The sequence below is a fragment of the Lagenorhynchus albirostris genome, chromosome 10 (assembly GCF_949774975.1).
Source record: "Lagenorhynchus albirostris chromosome 10, mLagAlb1.1, whole genome shotgun sequence".
Taxonomy (NCBI): domain Eukaryota; kingdom Metazoa; phylum Chordata; class Mammalia; order Artiodactyla; family Delphinidae; genus Lagenorhynchus; species Lagenorhynchus albirostris.
The window spans coordinates 81,448,722-81,466,117 of NC_083104.1; the positions used below are offsets into that span (position 1 = coordinate 81,448,722).

Below are 17,396 nucleotides of genomic sequence, written 5' to 3' on the forward strand. Positions count from 1 at the left end.
CAACCTCACTCACTGGCACAAGATTTGCCCAAGGGAGCCCAGCTCTAATTCCTGCCCCACAGAACTTTAAAGATACAACAAAAGTTTGTTCTGAGGTAGTTCTGTTACATCACTGAGGTAAATGGGAAATGGTTCCCTGACTGAAACCACTCTACAGATCACGTGGCACTGAACTATGACACAGGAGATTGCAAACAACTGACCCATCCCCAAAATCATTTTGGAAATATTTTTTTAATCCTTTTATTATTCTTTTTTAACAAACGGCCCCAGGGATAGGGGACCAGGGGAGGGGGGAGGAGGGGAAGCGAGGCCCCAGCCCCACAACCCCTCCCCACCCGCCCCTTTCCCCCTTATATATTTATAATCTATATACAAGCCCCGGGGTGGGGGTGGGGGGCAAAGGGCACTCCCTCAGCGGGGTGGGGGCAATCCAGGCTCCTTGTCCCCTCGGGGCCCAGGCTCCTCTGCCCTTCGGGATGGCCCTTCTCGAGAAGGTGCCCCTGTCCGCTCCCAAGGCTTCGGCGTCCAGCACAGGGCATCTGGTGGGGAGGCCTGGGGGACAGGTACATGTGGAAGAGTTAAGTCTAACAGGGAGGTCAGGGATGAAAGGACAGGAACTCAGGTGGTGACTTAAATTAAGACTTGAGACCACAGGGTTTTCTCCTTCACCTGTTGGTAGAGGTCGATGCGCTGGGTGCGGAAGACTCCACTGTAGGTGGAAGGTGGGGCCTTGAGACGGGAGTTGAGGCCAGAGAAAGACCTGAAGGAGGAATGGCATTTGAGGCAACCTTAAGACCTGCCCCTGGTCCCCAAAGAAAGTAAGTCCTTGGGGATGGATAGGCAGTCTGCATCCCCATTCCCTTCTCTTGCCTTCCAGCTGGAGGAGTACGTGATGACCCAGGTCCCCCAAGGTTGCTGTTCAGTTTTCGATAATCATGGAACGGCTTTAGTTCTACTGGGTGCAGCTGAAAGACAAAAAATTCATGAGCATCCTGCCTCTCAACGCTTTTATCTCGAGATGCTAAATCCTTACCCCTAACTCTTGGGGTTCCCTAGCACTTCAGTTCCTGTACCTTACCTCTGCTCGCCCCAAGCTAGGGCCGAAGGGCCTGGCAGGTGAAGGCAGCACCCGAGTAGCAGGAGCAGGTGGGGGCCGCACAGCCAGGCTGGGGGGCTGCAGAGCAGGGCCCACAGGTAACAGAGAAAGGGGGGGTGGGGCAGGAGGCGGCGCTGGTGGCAGGGAGCCGAAGTTCACCACAGGCAGCTGAGAGTCCACCATGGGTAGAAGCACCTGTAACGAGAAACATGGGAGTGTGTGTTGGGGCAGGGAGGAATGTCAGAAAACCATGGAGAGAGTCCAAACAGGTAACAAAAAAAGCTAGAAGTTGGAGGAGAACAGAACAAAAGGGAACTGGGAAGATAAAAGGTACCTGCTGGGCAGGGGCCCCTGAGGGGAGGAAGCCACTTTGGCCACCAGATTGCAGAGGAGGAGAATAAAAATCTGAAGGGGATGGCAGATCCTGTCGCACCTGTTGGGGAACAGGGAGGAATAAGTCAACTCCCCCAAAAGCATTCTTCACCCCACCCCTAACTCCCTAAGCCCAGCACACCCCCACCTCTTCTTACCTGAAGCAAGGGTGGGTCTGGCAAAGGGCTAGGGCAGAAAGCTGGAGAGTAGAGGAAGGAAGGTGGAGGGTAGAGAACTCCTCCAGCTGGCAACTTCCCCAGCTCTGCTGCTTGCAGTGGGGAGAAATCCAGAAACTGGCCCTTGACAGCTACCCCAGAGAGCAGTGCCGAGGGTGGGGCTGGGCCTGGGGGGAGGTACAGGGGCTGTGATCTGAAAAGAAATTGGGGCAAGGGGGAGGAAAGGCATCAGGAAGCCAAAGTCATTTACTCCTTTAGTCTGAGCAGTACTGTTAAGTTCACTAGCCGCCAGGTACCCTAGAAATGTATTCCCCTTCCTTCTTCCCCTGAAACACAGTTCCATTTCCTTCTGAGATCCACAGAGATCTAGTCTTACCTGTAAGGGTGCAATGAGGGTGTCCCAGGGCGGAAACCTCCATTGTTGGGATGTAGCTGAGAGTCTATGGCTCCCCCTGAAACCTGCAGGAGAGCAAGTATGGAATAGCTCCAGTTTTCCTGGTCAAGAAAAGCTCACTCACCCCACCCACTACAGCAAAAGCAGGGAGAAAAATGAAATGACAAAAAAAAAAAGTGTTAAAAACTACAAATTGAAAAGGTTTGATATTAGGAGACTACAGAAAGGGGCAGAAAGGGGTCTTGGGATAGGAAGTAGGACCTACCTGAGAACTGGGAGGCCCAGGGCTGCCATAGAAGACCTCAGGGTACAAGCGTTGGCCTGAGGAGCTGGTCTCTGGGCCACAGTGCCCAGAACCCAGGTTCTTGGATTGTGGCTCACCTGAGGCAGAAGCACTGGGGAGCAGCTCCCAGTCTCGGGCTATGGGAATGGCCTGGGAAGGACAAGCCTTGTCAAGGGGACTATCTGGGCAACCTGGATGCCCAAGTCACTCCCAGACGCCTTCTCCAGAAGTCTAAGGTCTTTCCCCAAAACCTCACTCTCCCACTTACCTCAGTGACTGATACCGTTAGCTCCTTCTCTGCTTTTAAACTGTCTCCCACCACTAGGCACAAGTCCGAGTCCTGTGATCATGAGGCAGGAGAGATTGTCCCATGATTCAGACATGTGTCCTCCACATCCCACTTCTAGTCCACCCAACCCAAGACACCCAGATCTAGCCTACACAGACCTTGTCACTGGTACCAAACTGGACTGGAGGACCAGGTCGATGGGATGGCCGGAGGGAGCCAGGCTCTGGGCCTCGGTCTGTACGCTGCAATCGTTCTGTGCCAATGGGCCCAGGGGGCAGAGGCTGCTCCCGGGGCAGCTCCTGAGTAGGGCAACACAGTGAAGTAGGATTGGGGAAAGGAAAAGGAAGCCCCAATCAGCACACACAGGCAGAGGAAAGGGGAGGCAAAGGTAAGGCCAAAGTCAAAGTCCCAGAAACATTCTTCTGATCCTTTCTTGGTTGTTTACCTTTCTGTCCCCATCGTGGGGGGCAGGTGGCCGTCTCCTAGGAGGTTCAGAGGGTTCAGAGCCAGGTGGACCCTCACCAGGAACAGCATTCAGGGGGGAGGGGCCTCCAGACCGCTTGGGGGGCCCCTCTGCTGCCCCCTTGAGTCCTCCATCAGGGGAACTTCGCTGGCTGCAGGGACCTGATGACACCTGAGAATCCCCACTCAGGTCCACCCCACTGTCAGACTGACTCATCTGAGAGGAGTGGAGAAGGAGTTAGGTCAGAGTAGAAACCACCCCAATACCTGACTGTGGTACACACATAGACAAACTACACAAAGTAGGCAGCTACATGATGCAACAGCCCCATACTCATCCCAGCATAGGTGGGGAAGTATGACCAGTGTTCAATAAAATCCCAGCTCAGACATTCCTTCCCACCCTCACTTACCTCTGTGCCAGCCACATCCTCAAAAGGACTCAGGGGTTCCATCCAAGGCTCCATGGAGCCAGGCTGGTAACTCTTCCGGCTAGTGGCTGGGAGGAGCACCAACACAACAGGAGTGAGAGAAGATGGCTCTGCGGCGCGCCTCGCTCTCTAAGCCCTCTAACACAGTCCTTTCCTTCTGCTCAGCTTAACTCACCAGTATGTATACGATTCCAGAGGTGAGGGGTCAGGGCCTCTGTTCCTGCATCTCTGGACTCTCCCTGAGGGCCTGGGCCCTCGGGTTTGGGGCCCAAGAATCCAGAGCTATGAGAAGGTGGCAAAGATTCCTAAAGGTGAGAGACCAGAAGCAAAACATGAATGAGGTGGGAACTGGGGAATGTAAGCACCTGAGACAGAGTGCCCCAGGTGTGGGGAAGAAGGGAGACGTGGGAGATAAACAGCGACTAACGCTGAGAATTTGGGGTGAAAACACAATGACAGAAATAGGAAAAAGAGTGAAGAAAACGTAAGTGAAAACCTTTGAAAGTGAGAGCAGTGAAACATCACCTCAAGCCCCATCCCTCACCTCCTGCAGCAGCTCCGGTTTTCTGGGAGGCCGCTCTCGCCGTTTGGGGGGGAAGGGATTAACCCCGGCAGAGTCCCGGGGAGTCCCGCCCACCCCCCTGACCATCGGCCCTGGCTCCTCCAAGTGGGGGTCTGGGGAAAAGGGGAAATCCGTCAGCATGTCTTGCTCTATCACTGAACCGAGTTTTTCCCTCTGTACTCCACCTCCCAACCCTTCCACCCTCAGTGCAGACACCCAGCATCAGGGCTCCCAGGCCAGATTCCTCCCCCTTCAGCACCTGGCCTTCTCTGGGGATGGAGACATTTGCACCCTCAGCCCCTCCAGCTTACCCGAATTGACGTCATTGTTGTTGGCCCTCTGAGGGTCATACCGGGTTGGGGGCCGAGGGGAAGGGCCTTGGGGGGTTTGGGGAGGCCCAGGCTTGGGCCTTGGGTGGCCCCCTGGTGCAGCTGCACTTCCTTGGCGGCTGCTGAGCTGGGCCAAAGCCTGTTGGATGCCAGCAGGGTTGCTGTGGATAACCTGGTCCAGGCGGAAGACAGCAGAACTGCTGGGGGGTGGGGGAGGCAGAGGGAGCCCTGGGGAACGCTCCTCTGGAGGACGGCTGAAGAAAACAGAGCATCTGTTCCAGTATGCACAGAATTGTTATATCTTCCCTACAAGTCCAATCTCTTCTACCTCTCCACCTTCAACGAACCAGTCCTCTGCACTAAAATCCAGGTGTTTCTGAGCACTTTCCCCCACCCCCCCACACCGTGCGGCTTATGGGATTCTCGGCTCCCCAGCCAGGGATCGAACCCAGGCTCCAGCAATGAAAGCACCGAGTTCTAACCACTGGACAGCCAGGGAATTCCCCAATTCTGAGCACTTCCAAGGAATTCTACTTGTAAAGATCAAGGAGAAAGCAAGGAATATGGGTGTTCCCAATGCTGTCAACTGCTTTCCAGCTACTTTACCTAGACATGGATAACCTAGTATGCCTAAAAGCTTACCCTGCGCCCTCAGATCTCACACTCCAGTCCACAGCACCCAACCACACCTTTCCCCCAGGTTTTCTCCCCTCCCCCAACTTTTTAACCCTAAGAATAAACTTAAGTCACCTGTCTGTACCCACCTTCGGTTCTTGGGAGAGGGCCAGCTCCTCTTGTCCCCTCGTCCTGGGCCGGTCCTCCCTCCAGGACCCCCGCCACCTCCACTGCTGCTGCCACCACTGCCAGACTTGCTGCTTGGGCCTGGACGCCGGTTCTGCCTTTCCATGCCTGGCCGCTGACTCGAGAAGCTCCGCTTGCTCAAATCTTTGGCTCTCTGGCTCAGCTCTCCACGGGACATGGCTGAAATGCCTGGTCCAGCTCCACCTCCACTGCCTCCGGGAGTCCCCACAGCTTTGGGGGTTAGCAGTGCTGCTGGCGGAGCCTCCTTGTCCCCCCGGCGCTCACTGGCAAAGTCACTGCTCTCTGAGGCAGTCTCCCATTCCTCATTGGCTTGGTCTGAGTTCTGGTTTGACAGATCGGGAGACTTAGCAGCTGCCCGGCGAGGTGGTGGGGGCACTGCTACCGTTGTGAGGGCCTCCTCCGGTCCAGGAGTGGAGACTGGAAGGGCAAGGGAAGAGGACTTGCCCTCAGCCCCCCTGGCAGCGTTCTCCCGTTCCTGTTTCAGTCTCCGGAAACGAGGCGGTTTGTCCTGCTGCTGAGCCCTCCCATGTCGCCTCCTTCTGGGCCGCTCTCCGTCTTCCACACCCATGCCTATGTTGCTGCCTCCACTGCTGCCTCCTCGGGCCATGGGGGACAGGGGCCCTGGGATCAGCTTCTCTTTCAAAGGTTCCTTACTTGGAGGCAAAGGACCTGTTGGAGGCTTCTTTGGAGCCAGAGACTTGGTTGGGGGGCTCCAGCCTGGGCAAATGGGGGGAGGGGGCCGCCCTCCCCCTCGACCCCGGCGTGATGGCACCCCTCTGGGAGTGAAGACTCGTCCACCTCGGGCAGTGGAAAAGCGGGCTGGGGCTGGTGAAGGGGGTGCTCCTGATGGTGGGGGAGCAAGAGGGACCTGCGTAAGTACTCCTTCCTTGGGTGTCGGGGCCTCCTTGTCTGAGGGGGCCAGATCACTCTCATGGGTCTCGCTGCCTGTCTCTGAACCCCGCTGCCGGCGCCGCTTGGGGATTTCTTCATACTCTGAACCCTCACTCCGTGTCTCGCTGGCAGTGCGGCCTCGGGGAGCAGGAGGATGGTTTGGTCCCCCTGCCCCACCTCCACGCCCATCATCTCCTCGGAATTCCCGGTAACTACGGAACTCTCGGCTTCGGGCTCCCCGCCCCCGTCCCCCATAGGTGCCCCGAAAACCCCTCCCTCTGGCAAAATACTCCCCTCGGCCCCGACCCCGGCAAGAGGTAGGACCCACTCTCTCATAGGAATAGTCCCTCCGAAGCCTTGGGGCAGGGGAAAGAGTCCCACTGGGTGGGGTCTCCTTGGGGCCACCTATCTTCCCCTTTGCCGTCTTCAACGGGTCTGGCTTTGGAAGCTTGGGGGTTTCATCCCCCTGTTCGAGGGGCTTGGGGGGCAGATCTTCGACTTTTGCAGGCAGGGGGGGTTTCTTGATAGGCCCAGCGCGGCGGGGATGGGCCCCTGGCTCCTCTGGAGGGATTCCACGACGACTGCTGCCTGGACGAGGGCCCCAGCGGGTCTCAGTGCGGCTCTCTCTGCGAGGTGGCGGGGGACCTTGGCCTCCAATTCCACGGGCAGGCTTTCGACCTGCTTCTGGCCCGGTCAGCTGTGGAGTCTCCTCCTTGGAGGTTTCCTTTTTGGGTGGTGGAGCTTGTATCTTGGCTGCCTCATCATTGCCTGGGGGCCAGGGGAGTGGACGGGGCCCTGGGGGAGCTGGCTCCTCCAGAGGGAAGCGAGGGATTGGGGGCCCAGGGGCTCCATTCTCAGGAAAGCCCGGATAACTGGCCAGATAGGGTGGTGGGGGAGGTACTGGAGGGGTCTCGCTCCTGAAGAGGGAGACAGAAAAGAATGGAAATTAAGTATCTTAAGACGAGGAAAACCAACTAGATGGGGAAAGAGAACACTTTATTATAACCCAGACACTCCTTTCACGTTAATCCTATCACTTCACTGATAACCCAAAGTACCTTTTCTCCTAGCCTAGATATTTTCACTGGAAACCCACCCATTTCTCTACTCAGACTCACCTCATCCCCTTCTCATCCTCGTCAGCAGCCTGGCGCAGTGGTGAGGTAAGTGGGCGGGGGTCAGCAGGTGTGGTGGTGAAGACATCTCCTACCCAGGCCAACTTTGGATCCACTGGTGGGGTGCCGCGATCCCGCAAGAGTGGGGGTGCATGGCGCTCAAATGGCTCTGAGCTTGAGCCTCCACTGTCTGAGCGCTCCCGGGGAACCAGGCCTGAGGAAACAAAATAGTATGAGAAAGACCCCCCTTTTTTATGTTACAAACCCTCCAGCCCAAAAAGCATCTCCCCAGTTAATCCTCCATGTCAGCCCAGTCAGTGTCGGCACCTCCATCTCCTGGGCCTTGCCCACGCTCCTGAAACACAGTTACCCACTAAGCTTCCCTAGAGATGAATCCAACTAATCCCCCCACCCAGGTAAATCCCAGTTAAAGAAGGACCACTGTTTCATTTCTGTAACAAAGAGGTATCTCAGCAGTGCTAGGCTCCCCTCTTAATTGGTGGCCCTTCATCCCCGTAGCAAGATGCTGATACCCACTTCCCAGGACTAAGGGGTCCACCATCCCCTCCCTCTTCTATGGCCCCTTACCAGAGGGATGCACACCAGGAGGATAGAAATCCAGAGGGGGCCGGCCCTGAAGGAGCCGGGGGTCCACATAAGGAGGAATCATCATCCAGCGGGGATCAAAGTTCATAGGGGGCATGGGTGGGGGCCGGCCCAGAGCACCTGGGTACAGGGCCTTGGGGGGTGGTGGCGGAGCCTGTGGAGCTGGCACAGCCCCCATGGTCACAGGCTGTGGTGGTGATGGGGGCACTGGGGCAGGTGGGGCGGAGCCCTGTTGATGCTGCTGCCACTGCTGCTGTTGCTGCTTCAAGAGCTGCTCCTGGGGAAAGACAAAAGGGGATGAGAGAGGCATCAAAGGCCCCAAACAAAAAAAATGAACAAAACAAAAACCAAAAACCGGCAAGTGCGACAAACACCTCGACTAGATGGAAACTAGGGGGACACAAAGGAAAGAGAAATGGTAGAGAGTCCCAGAAAGTAACTCATGGATAGGATAAATCCAAGAAAAGCAGCCTTTAAGAGGGGAAGTAACTTAGTTTCACCTGCTGCTGCCGCTGGAAACGAGGAGGCAATGATTTCTGATACTTGGGGTAGCCCAAGCCTTGGCTGGGGGGCTGCCGGGTAGGACCAACACCATCACCCTTGGGCTCCACCTTTGGGGCTGGGGGCGTGGCAGGAGAAGGAACCTCTTCTGGTGGTTCAGGACCCTCTTTTGAGGGTAGTTGGGGTTCCACTGCATGAAAGAAAAGATACTCATCAAAGTGGTCTAGTCCCCTGACAGATATTCCATGAACACCCCCATAATTTCAGCTCTCACCTCTAGCTCCCCCACTAAAGGTTCCATGAACACCCCCATAATTTCAGCTCTCACCTCTAGCTCCCCCACTAAAGGTTCCATGAACACCCTCATAATTTCAGCTCTCACCTCTAGCTCCCCCACTAAAGGTTAAGACCATCCCATTTAAAACCCATGAAAACACTTCATGGTCTCTCAAAAGCCAACGGTGGTGGCATTAACTTCCCATGAGACCATGAAAAGTAACAGACACTTTCTTCAGCCTTGCTCCACTCTAGGCCTACGGGAAGTGGTTTCAGGTCACTACTTACTCAGGAATTCAAGTAACAAAACCTTTCCCCCTAGGATGTCCATACAAGTGAAAAGACCCTTCTCACTCCTACCACCGATGGTCCAACAAACCAAAACAACTGCCTTCTATTTCCTTTACTCACATCCTTACCACCTGCACCCTCAACCCCAAGCAGATAAGAGATCTGGCACCTGGCGGTACCCATCACCATCTCCATACCTGGGCTGGCTTCGAAGCTGCCACTGCTGGTGCTACTGGTGCTGCCACCACCACTCACCACGGTGGGAGCTGGAGCCACACCTGCAGTGGGGGTGGCCTGGGCAGGAGGGGCCTGTGCCGGCTCTTCTGGTTCTTTTTCAGGTGTCGGGACTGGTGCCGGTGGAGGAGCTGGAGGTGCGGGGAGTTCTTTGGGGGCCGCAGGTGGTGGAGCGGGGGCAGGAGGGGCAGCAGGTGGTACAGCAGGTTCCGATTTGAGCCGCTTGTCAGGTGCCCCAAACTTCTCATCGAGTCGCTTGAGTTTCTCGGCACAGGCTGCCCTGCGTTCCTCCTGCATGCGCCGTTCCTCCTCCTCTCGCCGTCGCCGGGCTCGCTCCACAGCCAGGGAGATTTCAGATGAAGACTGCTTTCGCCGCTGCCGCCAAGCCTCATCCTCATCTTCGGGTGCTGGGGGCTTGCAGGGAGGGCCCCCGCGATCCTGTCAGTGGGCAGACCCAGCAGGGCCAGAGGTATCAGTCATTATGTTTCTTATGATCGCTTTCACAGACTGATCAACTGTCTAGCTGCAGGTGCAAAGACCAGGCCTAAGGGCTGATGGCCTCTCAGGGTAGGGACAAACTCATGATCCTAGTCTTGTTTCCTCTCTTTCAGAGACCCAAACATCCAGGTCTCCCTGTTTTTCCTAACTGGCATCCCAGTTTCTCTTCTCACCCAGACTCGCCTAACACCGACGATTTTCCAAACCTTTCCAGAGATGCTCCACAGCTCTGCATTTCCTGCAGCCCATTTTCGGTCCTCCCTCCAGCTTCCTCTTATTACTACTGCTTCAATTACTCAGCTGAAACTAATCTCCCACAACTGACCCTCTCAACCCCTCATTGTAGACACTCACTGGGTAGTCCCCAGGGGGGCCCCAGTTCCCGGTGGGGCCCCGGTGAGGTGGGGGTGGGGGAGGCTTTGGGGCAGGAGGCCCCGGCTCTGTCTCTGGAGGCCGAGAGGTCTCTGCCCAGGCCGTCTTGGGAGGGGGTGGTTCGCTGCCGGGGGAGTTGCCCTTTTTGCCATCTGCTTCAGGGGGCCGTTCCTCACCAGCAGCTGACTGGGACTCCTTGCTGTGAGCAGACCAACAGTGGAATTAAAATCAGCTGCAACCCAACTCCTTTAAGAGTATATTACCATGAGAGAAACGGAGCCCCCTCCTCTCCCCAGAGGGCCCGAACTCACTGGCCCTCAGCTCCCTCCTCATCGGAGTCTCGCCCGTCTTCCTCATCGCTGAACTTGAGCTTCTCAGTGTAGTCGACCTCCTCGTGGGCCCCTGAGGAGAACAGTGAAGAGTGGTAACCCAAGCATTCTGCTCTCCAATCTCATATTTTCTGGAACACAGGAACTGTGATAGGATGTACTACTAATGCCAACTGCCCTCCTCCCACTGACATCCAGATCCCCACCATGACTCTCATTCTCACTCCTCTTGGTTCTCTACCAGGACTTGGCTTTCTTCCACGTATCTCCCCTACCTTTCAGTGTCTGCTTTTCTCCCACACAACCCGTTTTTTAAGATTTTTTTTTTTTGATGTGGACCATTTTTAAAGTCTTTATTGAATTTGTTACAGTATTGCTTCTGTTTTATGTTTTGGTTTTTGGCCGCGAGGCATGTGGGATCTTAGCTCCCAGACCAGGGATCGAACCTGCACCCCCTGCACTGGAAGGTGAAGTCTTAACCACTGGACTACCAGAGAAGTCCTGTATAACCCGTTTTTTCCTCATCAGATTTTGCTTTTTAAAACTAAAATACTTGGGAATTCCCTGGCGGTCCAGTGGTTAGGACTCCACACTTTCACTGCCGAGGGCCTGGGTTCAATCCCTGGTAGGGGAATTAAGATCTCCTAACTTGTGTAGTGCAGCCAAAAACCAAACGAAACCAAAAACCAAAACAAACAAAAAAACCCCAAACCAAAACCAAACCAAAACAAAAATACTTGGTCCTTAGTATCCACTCACCTGCCCAACCATCATCATTCTCCTGGTCCAACTGATCAAACTCTTTGAGATTATCTTCTTTAAGAATGGAAGGCCGACCCACAGGTTCTACGAGGCGCATTGGTGGCCCTGAACCTCGGGGGCCTGCCACACGGGGGAAACGGCTATGTATGAAAAAGCAAAGGGGAGAAGAGATTAAAAGACAGCATGTTGTATAATCACATACGAGACTGAGCCTCCTGGCTAGAAAACCATCTCCTCCCCAATAGGCTTCCCCTGTCCCCAACCACAAACCCAGACCTAGATTACTCACCCGGGCCCATCAGGAGTGGGGTATCGGTAAGGCCCCTGGGGTCCATAGGGCGGAGGGAACGGGAGATATGGGGGATACATCTGCAAAAGGGCCCAATAGTAGCTGCTCAGAGGGACAGTCAAATAGCCTACCAGCTCCCTAAACCTATTATCCTCCCACCCTCACTGTATGTCACAGGCCCCTGCTTTCCATGTGTCCCCTCCAAAGACTAAGCCCTAATTCCTAACTCTCTAACTTCCAGCACAACCAATCCAAAACAAGATACCCAAACTCACGAAAGGCGGCATCATTCCGCGGTAGGGAGGGAACTGGGGTGGGCCTGCAGGCTGCAGCCCACCCCGGGGATCATGGCCGTGATGAAGTTTGGAGTCCGGGCCCTCCAGCTCATCAGGGCCACGCCCACCTCCGTCCCTCCAAGTTGTAGAATCTGTATTTTGGAAAAGGCAGAGAGAACATAGCTGAAAATGATGGGGAGAAAGATGAATAAGCTAGCACCTAACTCTGAGATGGAATAAGGTAATGTCCTGGCCAAAAGGTAACCACTCATTCACTCACTAATGGCGGCCACTCACTTTGGGGGCGGAGGCTTGGTCCGGGCCCAGACGACTGTTCGGCAGACTCCCTTTCCTTGGCAGCCTTGTCCTGGTCGCCAGCCGCCTGCAGGGTCGGAAATTCCTCTCGAGAGAATCGTGACAGTAGGCTTGATGCCCTTCCACCTGTTGATGTTGAGGTGCAAAAGTAGGAGACACAAGTACATTTACTGAGGACGCACCATGAGAGTGGAAGGGTCTGATAAGTAGCAGATCCAGTTCTGCCTCCAAACTCACCCCCTACGTACTACATGTTCATTCCCCAAGAAAAAAGGTCAGTTTTGGGACATCCTCCTCACCTTCAGTTAATTCTGAGACAAACTTGCTCATGTGTGTCCCATGAAACTTGAATATGGGATCCAAAATTTAGCCAAAGAGGAATGAGGAGGTACAGTGGAGGTACAGTGCAGGACTCCTGCCTACTATGGTGCCCAAAGAGACCTCCCCAAACAGCCCTGCACTCACCATCTCCATGTGCTCCATGGGTGACACTGGCTTGTGCCCAGGACTTTACCCCGCTTGGAACCGAAGGAGCGTTCTGGGGAAGCAGAGATAATAAATGGTGACGTGGATGAGAAGCTTCAAGCCATTCTTGCCCCTGCCCCTTAAATAACATCCAGTTTTTCAGATACCTCGGGGGCTGCTGGGGGTCGTTTCGGTTGGTTGGAGGCAGGCGTCTGTGAAGCCGGCAGTGGCTGCGATTCCGGCGGCTGAGCGGTTGAGGCATCGGAACTGAAGGGATGGTAGGATGAGAAGGTTAGAGTCTGAGATGGCTCCAGCTCCACTGCTTCTCCAACTGGTGGAGGACAGGAACTGAACCCAGGTCTACTCCCTACTTTTAAAAAGTATTAGGGCAAAATACCATAAGCTCGTCACCCTGCACAGGCTGTCCTTTATTCTTCAAGCTTTCTTTACATCTGACAGAAAGCTAAAGGTACCATTCATCAGTCATCTAACAGGAGTCCTACAACAGGCAGGACAGGGTCTTCCCTGTTTGTCTCTGACTCTCATGTGGCCGGGCTAGACCAAGCCCCCATTCATCCTGAAGTTCAAAGTTAAAATATTCATAACTCTAAGTCCCCCAGGTCTCTGTCTACCTCTTGGGGTCGGACTGCTCCTGTTTGCTTGCCCATCCTGTTCCGTCTTTCGGCACTAGTGAGACGTTGGGGTCATTGCCTTTGTTCTCGGCTTTCAGGCTTGGAAGGTTGGCTGGGGGTGGCATACGCCGAGCAATGGCAACTTTCCCGAGACTCTGCAGGCCATGGCGAGGGGCAACTGGAGAAAAGGTGGAAAGAGAGTGAAAAATGCTTTATATAAGAGATCTGACAGCATCCTACCCTAGGTCCCATTTAGACATCCTCAATATCTTCTCTTAGAAACCAAACTTCTCCTAGAAACCTTCCCTCCCTTTGCCCTAGGCAACCTCTGAAATTCTATCAGGAAAGAAGGCTGAGATGCTTTACATTCAATACTTCTATGTGGGATGGTTGATCTTGAGCCTGCAGGGAGCAAGCTGGCCCCAGACTTCTCCAAGTCCACATTTCTTTGCCTCCAATTCTTACGTGTCCAAAGACGGGAAACCACAGACACGCCTTTGTAGGAGGGTACTGGTGTTCACCCAAAGCGCAACATCCCCATGGGACCCAAGATAAAATTAGAAAGTCTCTAGTGTTTCTCTAACCTTTGGATGTATGTACCATAGTTGTTTCCCTCCGAAGAGCTCTGAAATATGTGCCCCATTCATGCCCAGCCTCCTATAATTAGGAACATCATTGCAGGACCCTCACCAGCGGGTTTCTGGATCTCTAAGGACTTGCCCTTATATGTATCAAACAGGTTGAGCGAGGAATACTTTTTTCCATCCTTCCCCTTGGCAGTCGGCCCCGAGCGATCGGACATTGCGCTGGAAGCTCATTGAGTACGTTGGGTCCTGCAGGCACCTCCCCCAAAACGTGCCGGAGCCTGTGGGCCAGATACCAAGTGTTTCAGTCTCTGCTCCATTTAGAGACTCCAACAGAAGCTTAGACTCGTAGGCTCCCTTTTATTCTCATCAGGGGCCCAGATATGTGGCCCTCTAGTGTCTCTTCCTCCAGCCTATTCAAACACCCCAGTCGCTTTAAGCAACCATTATCTACTTAGCTCCCCACAGAGCCCAAATGCCATGGTCCCTCTTTTCCCTAGACATCTCTTGCTAAGGAAACCCAAATAAAAATCCAGTATCTTCCTAATACAAACACTCTTCCCTTTATACCAGTCTATATAAAGTGTAGCAGCCTCTTCGTTATGCCCACAAGTGATAATCTCTCTCCACCAAAATCATTTCACAGACCTACAATAAAAAAGGGCAAGTCCAAGCTCCAGAGAAAACCAGAAAGACGCATACAGCTCCATCATGTAAGGAACAGAGCTTTAGATCCCCTACTTATTAGATACCAGCTTCCTGTGTGCCAGGTTCTATTCCCAGCCGCCTCACTCCCATCCGGGGAGGTTTGCAGGAAGGTATGCCAGAGTTTAAGGATTTTATGAGCTTGCTCAGCCAGACTGGGGGCTGGTGCAAGAGAACTCCTGAGGGAACAAATGGGGCTCTACATACTCCCAAGCTATAGAACCAAGTATTTGGGATAGCCTGTCTTTTCCTACACTTGCCCCCATCCCAGCTCCTGGAAAAATTTTTGTCTGCAGATGAAATACTGGTGGGCTCTGGTTTACCCTATGTAGATGTGAGAGAAACAAAGCATTATGGACCCACCTCAAGCATACCATGTAACCATGGGGCCGAGGCCGGAACCAACTTCATTTTCCTACCCCCAGTAAAAACACACATCGGCAGTCATTTCTTTCCCTAATACCCCTTGCTCCCCAAGCCGGCCAAACTCTCCAACATCGGTCAGTTCCTGGGTGACAAGGCATTCGTTTATAGAGAATGGTGTAAAAGAAAGAGATGGGAGTTGGTGAGACATCCAGACGGGACCAGGATGATAACCCAAATCAAGAACTTTAAGAAAGGTTAGATAAGGATTGCTTTTAAGGTGTTTAAGGAGGCCAGTCTTTGAAAATAAATTTATGAAGGAAAAAGGGACAGAAAAATAGTGAAGAAACTAAAATAAAAGAGAATTAATACGAAAGCAGGTGGGAAATAATACACGTAACCGGGAATGGTAGGAAAAGGATGCAGACCAAAGTAAGGGAGCAACGTCAAGAGACCCAGGAGAAAGGGCGGGGTTGGGATAGAAAGGAGATAAGAAAGGAAACATGAAAAAAGCAGAAAAGAAATTGAGGAACGTAGAAAGCACAGATGCGGGATAAAAGCAGGGCTCCAGAGTGGGAGTGACTCGACGCGAAGTGGGGCGTCAAGAAGGGGGAACCTTAGCGCTGGATGATGGGAGGGGTCCACTGAAGGAAGGGAGACTCTTGGAGAAGAGGACAGTCAGGCGAGGCCCACCCTAGAGCGGCGGCAGGGAAGGGGACCACAAATACGGGTGAAAGGCCAGGAGCGCAACGAGGGGCGGGGGGGGTTACGGCCCAGGAGTGGGGGTTCGCCCCATGAAGCCATAAGGTGAGTGGGTAAGGGCAGGCCATAGACTCAGAGAAGGGCTGGAAGTGCGGGTCCCAGGGTGGGAGTATCGGAGGGGGAGGGGCAGGCAGGGCCCGGCAGCAGGAGGACAAAATGGCGGCGGCTAATGGCAGCTTCTCCTCCCCCCGGCCCGCCACCGCCGCTGCTGCCGCTGCCACCGCTGCTCCCGCGCCGGAAAAGGGCGTTAGCATTCGGCTCGCCCAGACTCACCTGGCCGGGTGCGCGGGGGTCCGGGACCGGGGCCTAGGGGCTCCCCGGGGTGGGATGGCGGTGGGGCGGGGGCGGATGGCGGCGGATGGCGCCGGGTTCGGCTCCTCCCGTCTCCCTCGCTCACTCCGCGGCTGGGCCCCGACTAACGGCCCATCCGGGCAACCGCCACCCCCGGGAGCGCCCCCCCGCCGCCTCCCACCGCGCATAAACACGCCCCTTAATTTGCATAAAGGGCGGGGAGCTTTCTACCCTATCCCTCTTTACTTCCAGGGCTATCCTTATTAAAAAAGGCAGAGCGTGCGAAGCTGATATAGGCTATTTGCATAAAGAGGAGGGACTTACAGGCGCTAGGACGCCGGTTGGCTGAAGTGGCAGGCCCCCGGCGTCGGCCGTTGAGACGTGTAGAGGGGGCGGGAATGCGGCGCCGGTCGGCCTGGGCGCAGAATTTGCACGACAAATAGGGGGAGAAAGAGGCGGAGCGTGCGTCGTGCGTTTGTGGAGAGATGGGAACGGAGAGACGTAGGGACGCCGAAAGTGGAAGGAAACGATCCTAGGCTCGTGGCGCTTTCGGCGAAAGAGACGGAGCTGGAAGACGGGGCGGAAGGGTTTTTTTTTTTTTTGCCGGAGGGCGGAGCTTACGTAACCAGGGAAGAGTCCCAACTCACGCTTCTCTTCGCGAGAGGTGAAAGCACCAGGGGGGCGGGCCTTCATTTATTAAATCACGTCATGCAAATAAGGTGGATTGACGGGCCAATCCAAGGGGCCAGGGGCGAGCATCACACAGCGTATGCCTTCTGTGGGTAGTTCTACTTATTTGCATAATATATGCAAATCATTTGAACAAAGATAGGCTACGAATAACCTGTTCATCAAAATAGTGGTAACTAATGACTAAGACGGGCATTTAATTTTATAATCTACAATTTTCATGAATATATTTGTATATCTGATATTATTAGCAGTTTGCATTCGCTTCACAACGAGTTTAATTCTACGAAATGCAGTACCATTTCCCTCCTTTGTCTCCTATTACTCTATTACTCTGCTCCTACTACCCGTTCAGCAAATCATTCAACAGCTATGTTTTTTTAACCATTAAAAATGTATAAAATAGATTTTTATTAGAGCGGTTTTAAGTTTACGGGATAATTGAGCAGAAAGTACAGAGAATGCTCGTATATTCCTTCCCCTGCCTCAGTTTTCCCTATTATTAACTTCGTGCACTGGCGTGGCGCATTTGTTACAATTGATGAGCCAATAGTGATACGTTGGTTTTTTGTTCCAGTTTTATTGAGATATGATTGACACACAGCGCTATATAAACTTAAGGGGTACAGCATAATGATTTGACTTACCAACATCATGAAATGATTACCACAATGTTTAGTGGACATCCATCATCTCATAGTTTACAGACTTAAAGAAATAGAAAAAATGTATTTTTTTCCTTGTGAAGAGAACTCTGAGAATTTACTCTTAACAACTTTCATCAGTTTTAATTATATTTATCATGCTATACGCTACATCCCTAGTGTTTATCTTATAACTGGAAGTTGGTACTTTTTTTTTTTGCGGTACGCGGGCCTCTCACTGTCGTGGCCTCTCCCGCTGCGGAGCACAGGCTCCGGACGCGCAAGCT

General features: G+C 53.7%; 1 protein-coding gene and 1 non-coding gene across 6 annotated transcripts; both read right to left on the bottom strand.

Moving 5' to 3' along the window:
- Nucleotides 1-215: 215 nt before the first annotated feature.
- Nucleotides 216-15,914, bottom strand: PRRC2A (proline rich coiled-coil 2A). 5 transcript variants are annotated; one of them, XM_060163304.1, is made up of 31 exons: nt 15,758-15,909; nt 13,761-13,935; nt 13,071-13,248; nt 12,606-12,705; nt 12,439-12,511; nt 11,956-12,099; nt 11,659-11,810; nt 11,384-11,463; nt 11,092-11,234; nt 10,315-10,405; nt 9,986-10,202; nt 9,097-9,571; nt 8,332-8,522; nt 7,814-8,102; nt 7,229-7,439; nt 5,162-7,027; nt 4,380-4,651; nt 4,051-4,181; nt 3,682-3,811; nt 3,489-3,574; nt 3,059-3,292; nt 2,772-2,912; nt 2,593-2,664; nt 2,307-2,474; nt 2,024-2,106; nt 1,630-1,840; nt 1,434-1,532; nt 1,082-1,294; nt 874-968; nt 673-763; nt 216-555 (listed from the first exon to the last, which is right to left on the bottom strand). In XM_060163304.1, exons 2-31 carry the CDS (start codon nt 13,870-13,872, stop codon nt 415-417), a joined length of 6,489 nt encoding a protein of 2,162 aa, XP_060019287.1. In that variant the 5' UTR covers nt 13,873-13,935; nt 15,758-15,909; the 3' UTR covers nt 216-414. The 5 variants fall into 5 exon arrangements, with proteins under 5 accessions (XP_060019287.1, XP_060019286.1, XP_060019288.1 ...); XM_060163303.1 differs by having other exon boundaries at nt 7,814-8,108; XM_060163305.1 differs by lacking the exon at nt 15,758-15,909 and having other exon boundaries at nt 7,814-8,108; nt 13,655-13,790.
- Nucleotides 13,448-13,578, bottom strand: LOC132528304 (small nucleolar RNA SNORA38). Its single transcript, XR_009543183.1, has one exon. It is a non-coding gene; the product is annotated as a small nucleolar RNA SNORA38 (small nucleolar RNA).
- Nucleotides 15,915-17,396: the final 1,482 nt, after the last annotated feature.

Coding starts and splice junctions, on each gene's coding strand:
- PRRC2A (XM_060163303.1), bottom strand. CDS start 13,872: ATGTCCGATCGCTCGGGGCCGACTGCCAAGGGGAAGGATGGAAAAAAG. Junction 7,440..7,813: donor TCCTGGTGTGCATCCCTCTG/GTAAGGGGCCAT, acceptor TTGTTTCCTCAG/GCCTGGTTCCCCGGGAGCGC. Junction 3,812..4,050: donor AACCGGAGCTGCTGCAGGAG/GTGAGGGATGGG, acceptor TCTCACCTTTAG/GAATCTTTGCCACCTTCTCA.